A 5,966-nucleotide genomic window follows, 5' to 3' on the forward strand; every position below is an offset into this window, starting at 1 on the left:
GAAGAGCAGCTGGTAAGCTTGAACCACCAACCTTGCTGTTCAAACGGCTTTGCAGTCTGGCGCTTTAACCCACAGTGCCACACCAGGACTCCTTGTGGATAGTTGTACCAAAATTATATGCTAATGTATTTAAATAATCTGAATGGTACTTTAAATACACTAGAAGGAATTATTTAAAGGAAAATAAAACAATTCTCTTTTTTAAAAATTATGAATTGAGTGAGGGTTTACAGACAAGATTATCAGTTTTACATCCAACAGATTTTACACTTTGTATCTTCTTAATGATTACAATCCCCTCCCTGCAACAACAGTGATCCCTCTTCCTCCCTGTGGTTCCTGTTTCCATTCCACCCTCCTTCCCTTGTTCTCTAAGAGAATTCTTAAAAGAAAAGAATCTTTTGTAGTGTTTATGTTCACAAACTTTTTCTTTCTTTTAAATATGGATTTGTTTGCATATTGATTATATGTTATGTTTTATTTAAATAGAACTCATCTCTTATAAGAATGATTGGTTTAAAAATCAAAGACCCTTGTATTTAGCAGAGTTTTCTAATGATGTCAATTATTTTTACAGTAAAGGTCAGAGTTTATTCATTGAATGATGACTTGAAGCCAGCCAAAAGAACAATTGTCTTAACTTTCATAGTAAGTATGCTTTTTAATCTAACTAACAGTTTAACTCAATTTTAGGACAAGATCCATCATGCATAATCCTGATTTACACTTCACTAAATCATTTAATATGTCTTGAATGGCTACTGAACACCTATTCTGAGGATAACATCTCTTCCAATAGACATACGAAGGCACTTCAAAAAGTCTATGGGAAAAATCCTTCGTCTTTCACTTTCATTTTCTATGAAATTTTTGAAGTCCTTTCATATATGAAAAGCTCATAAAAATTAAGTCTCACAGGGCAGGGATTAAACACAGGATAGTTTGGGTGCTAGGGAGGGGGCAATACACAAGTAGGGAGAGGGGAATGGAAGAACAAAGCAGATGAGAGAAAAATTAGACAGGTCTCAATGGGCTAAGTGAGACAGAGGTAAATAATGATATATGCACAACCTGGGAACAACAGTGTTCTGGGATACAGAGATAGAGCCATGGCTGGAATGTGGAAAAGGGGGGAATAATATTAAGATGCTTGGCTGTCTTTTGAATCTTGGTTTTCCTTGCATTATATTATAAAATAGACACTGGAGGGGGAGAGAAAGGAATAGCGAAAAGCATCACCATAGAAAGCTTGTAAGTCCGTCTTCTGCCTATAACTGATTGGAATACCTAAAATGGGGCTACAACGAGCTCAGTGAAGGAGGCTTCCTACGGTGCCTCTGCAATACATAAGACTATAGATGGAAGCCTGAACCACATCCAGATCTCCAGAGATGGGAAATTCCTACTTGAAAGGACAAGCAGACCAACCTGACGTGGCTAGAAGAACAGAAGATACTTCTTGAAAGAAAGACCTACAAGAAAAAGATAAAACAACATAGGCAGACCGACTGTTACTACAAGAACAAACAACTTGCTTGCCCAGGAAACATCAAGGCAAATGGTCGGGTCCCCTCAGTGCAAACCCCCTTCCAAGACTAAGACTCAATGGGAATACACGCTGTGATTGGTGACGACGCTCGCTGGACACCGATAAGGGGAAGTGAGGGAAAAACAGCAATGAAGCGGTGAGCCAAGCCCTACAACGTTCAATAGACTTCTGTGAACCCAGGTGGAGACCTGGTTGGCCAGCAGTGTGGCAAGACCTGGGGACTCTTGGGCCCAGAGTCAGTGACATAGCCACAGAGGACTAGAGTGGAGAGTGAAGCGTCCAGCTGATAAGAAGAGAGGGCATATGCATAAGAACACCCACACTTGCAGATGATACCTACTTGTCCTGGCTTCAGTGACTAGATGATCAGAGCTGAACCAGAAGTAAAAAGAAGAGGGAAAAAAAAGAAAAAAATTAAGTCTCACCAAGTTGAGGGCCTCTGAGCTAAGCCATTTACTTGTAATTCTTGAAACAAATCCCTTAAACTCCTGACCTTGGATTTCATAGTCATGGCCAGTGGTGCTAACTTTCTGAGTTGAGGTTGAAATGGACTGCCACATATAGTTCAAAGAAAGTCAAAGTATCAGCTCAATACATTTCTAAGCCAAACACAAAATGAATTGGTGGGGAAGCTTTATGAGAACTTTAAGATTATGAACCCATTTTGAGTGTTTTGTCAAGTTCAAAATGTCCAGATTGCACTTTTATAAAATGTCTAGATAAGAAATACATTTTATACCATATTTACTTTAGGAAACTTCAAATTAATATGTATAAAATTTGGATTCTGGTATCTAAAGAGTCCACATTCTGGTATCTAAAGAATTCACATTTGGTTAATAATAACATCAGTTACTATTTTTTGTATTTTGTTATGTTTCCTTTTTTTATTATACTATAAGAAAATATTGAGTCTCTTCTGAATAATTGAGCTTAGAATGCCTGGACACTGATTGATGTGTGTATGTTTTGGTGAGTCAAGAGATGGAGGAGGTGCCCCAAAGAGGAAAATAAAAGGCCTAAATGAATCATATTTGTCTATTACAGCACTTAATCTTCCTCCTTCATGTTTAACTTGAAGACATAGGCATTTGTTGGTAAATATTTTTATAGATTAAAAAAATCATATCAGCAGTTAAAATATTACAAATATGGTTTCTGTGCTTTAAGATTGTTTGTTTTTAATTAAAGGAGCCCGAAGGATCTGAAGTTGACCAGGTAGAAGAAAATGACTATACTGGAATTGTCTCTTTTCCTGATTTCAAGATTCCATCAAATCCTAAGTATTTAACAATATTTGTTAATAAGGTTTTCTCTGAAAAGCACTTAACTTCTGGTTATGAAACAGATAAGTAGTCAAAAGGAGCCACATACTGCTAAACAGGAGTCCTGGTGTAGCGCTGTGGGTCAATGCGCCAGACTGAAAAGCTGTTTGAACTGCAAGGTCGGTGGCTCAAGCTCACCAGTCACTCCTCGGAAACCCTATACAGGGTCACTATGGGTCGGAACTGACTCGATGGCACTTAACAACAACAACTGCTAAATACGGGGTATCATTGAGAAAGGAATGCGAATATGAAAAATCATTTATCGTCTAGTGACAAGCTAGGTGCAGGCATGCCCCTTCCAATACTTCACTCCTTTTATATATAAAAACAAAAATTAAGGAGAGGTAAAAATAGCCTTCAGGCTTTTAATTTTTTAATTAAAAAACCATGAGCCCCTCACCCTTCAAGGAATCATATACATGTTTAATCTGAAAGACTTTTCAGCTCCATTTTTCACTCTGAGGGTTATAAAATATTGATCCTCTCTAATTGAGTCCTGGTGTGGTGCTGTAGGCTAAGTACTAGGCTGCTAATCACAAGGTTGGAGGTTCAGACCCAGCAGCTGCTCCTTGGAAACCCTGTACAGGGTGGCTATGAGTCAGAACCAACTTGATGACACTTAACAACAACAACAATCTGTATCTACATAAACTGCCAGAAGGCAGAACCAAGAAGAGGGTATGCTTGAAGGCATTTCTTCTATTTGGCCTCATGTTAAATTATTTGAGAACATGTTTAAACAGAATTCAATACAGTAACCATTTAGTAAGCATATTCCTGATATGGAAGTTAGAGATGAAAAATAGAAGTGGAGAATCCATAGCATGTGCCTTCAGGGAAATTACAGCAGGATGAGAAGAGGCGTGTTTGCAGTTCATTCATTATTCTGAACATTTTCTAGAAATGAACGACTTGAGAGACTGAATAATTTGGATAGTTGTAAAATTGCATACTTTCTTGAAAATACTATGTGATCTACAGTACATAAACAAGCCTATTATTTTAATACGATTACCATTGCTCCAAAAGAGACTGCTGGCACTGTGAGATAAGCATTGAACTGCTAACTGCAAGGTGGGTGGTTCAAACTCACCAGATAGATACTCCAAGGGAGAAAGATGAAGCTGTCTGTTCCCGTAAAGATTTACAGTCTCTCCCGTAAAGATTTACAGTCTCAGAAACCCTCTCTAGGGTGGCTACGAGTAGGGAACTACTCAGTGGCAATGGGGCTCATGGCTCCAACTTCATCTTGTGCCCCTTGCTCCTTGGCAGATTATGTTTCAGCCTCTCCCACCTCAGTGCCTTTGTACATGCTGTCTTCTCTGTTTAGAATACATTTCACTTTACTCTTCACAAAATTGACTTCTTCTCATTCTTTAGAACACAGGGTAGCTACCACCTTTCCAAAAGTCCACCCCTGAACACTCCCTTCCTTTTACTTTCTACCTTAGCACCTCATTTATTTCTCTCAGGACACTAATCTCAATTTTGCAATTCTTTATTTCTTTTTTTACTTGCCTTTTAATTCCCCACTATACTGTAAACTCCTTGAGAGCAGGGACCTTGTCTGACTAGCTGACTGCTGTTTTTCTAGGACTTCAACATAATGGTGGTGTTGCTGCTAAGTCTATTCTGACTCATAGCGACCCTGCATAAGGTTTCCGAGAAGCAGCTGGTGGGTTTGAACCACTGACCTTGTGGTTAGAAGTCCAGTGTTTATCCTATAGCACCACACCAGGATACTTGATAAATAGTCATTGAATTGATGATGATGATGAGAAGAAGAAGAACCACAATAGTAGTACAGATTGATTATATCACCAACCAGAGACTGGGTTCCATTTTCTAAGGCTAAGTCCAACCTTCTAGTAAATGGAGAAGTGGAAATATGAATTCCTATGGGCTGTTAACTTTATGAAGGGTAGCACTTCTGATCTCCTTTTCTTAATTCAGTGCTCAGTAAATATTTTTGAATGAAGACTGTTAATCCAGGACTTTTCCTGTTTGAACCATGTTTTGTCCCCAACCATATTATGTGAGGTATGAGTGTTATCAACTGGATAGACTTGGCCAGTATTACATATTTCTAGAAACATTATTATGGATTTTCTACTATATTGTGGATCTTATTATCATGCTATTATAGCTAAGTTCCAGGATTAAGTAAATTCTCAAGTATGATAAACCTTCCAAATCAAGACTATTGACTACATGTAAAATCATTTGGGAAAAACTCAATATATGAAAAACTACTAAAAGTTTTGTTACTGAGAAAATGCTTGGTTATTTCTGTCTATCACTTAAAACCTTGTCACAAATAATATATATTGCTTAGATTGCCTGTACTGTTACATGCCTTATCCTCTATAAAATAGAAATCGATTCTATTTTCTTAATTATGAATTTTAAAAATTTGATGGCATCTGTAATTTTTAAATTTTTGCTTCCTCAGATATGGTATGTGGAAAATTCAAGCTAAATATAAAGAAGACTTTTCAACAACTGAAACTCTATGTTTTGAAGTTAAAGAATATGGTAATTTCTGAATTACTTCTAGATGACAATGAGGCAGCTTTTGGTACTGGTGGGCATGGGTGGGTGGTAGTTGGTCGAATGCCTGGGTTTTTGTTCCCACAGATCCTTGTTAACCTTGAGCAAGTGGCCCAAGCTCTCTGGACTTGTGTTCTTCATCATAGGACTTGACGACTTAAGGTTCTTTCCAGAACTATGATTTTAGGAGAATTTGAAATAGTCGGAGATCCAATGAGTGGAGCCCAGTAAAATTAGTAAAGGATTTACTCAAGCCTTACAATCAGTTAGTGATAGATCAAGAAGGGCATCAGGTTTCTTTACTCCTAGTCCAGCACTATCTTCCTTCTGGATCACAAATCTCTAATGTATTTGTTTGGAAATTTAATATGTTCTTATTTTGAAATGGGAGTCCTGTGCGGCTCTGTGGGATAATGTGCTGGACTGCTAGGTCAGTTTGAAAGGGCAAGTTGGCGGTTCACCCAAGCCACTCCTTGGAAACCCTATAAAGAGTCGCTATGAGTCAGAACCAACTCGATGGCACTTAACAACAACATTTT

General features: G+C 38.0%; 1 protein-coding gene across 1 annotated transcript in view; it reads left to right on the forward strand.

Moving 5' to 3' along the window:
* Positions 1-5,966, forward strand: part of C5 (complement component 5) — a 156,512-nt gene that overhangs the window by 39,550 nt on the left and 110,996 nt on the right. Inside the window, exons 4-6 of the mRNA XM_006865724.1 lie at positions 578-648; positions 2,741-2,832; positions 5,330-5,412. Coding sequence (XP_006865786.1) covers positions 578-648; positions 2,741-2,832; positions 5,330-5,412 — 246 coding nt within the window. The remainder of the gene's footprint in view (positions 1-577; positions 649-2,740; positions 2,833-5,329; positions 5,413-5,966) is intronic.

This window comes from Chrysochloris asiatica, unplaced genomic scaffold (assembly GCF_000296735.1).
Source record: "Chrysochloris asiatica unplaced genomic scaffold, ChrAsi1.0 scaffold00081, whole genome shotgun sequence".
Lineage (NCBI taxonomy): Eukaryota > Metazoa > Chordata > Mammalia > Afrosoricida > Chrysochloridae > Chrysochloris > Chrysochloris asiatica.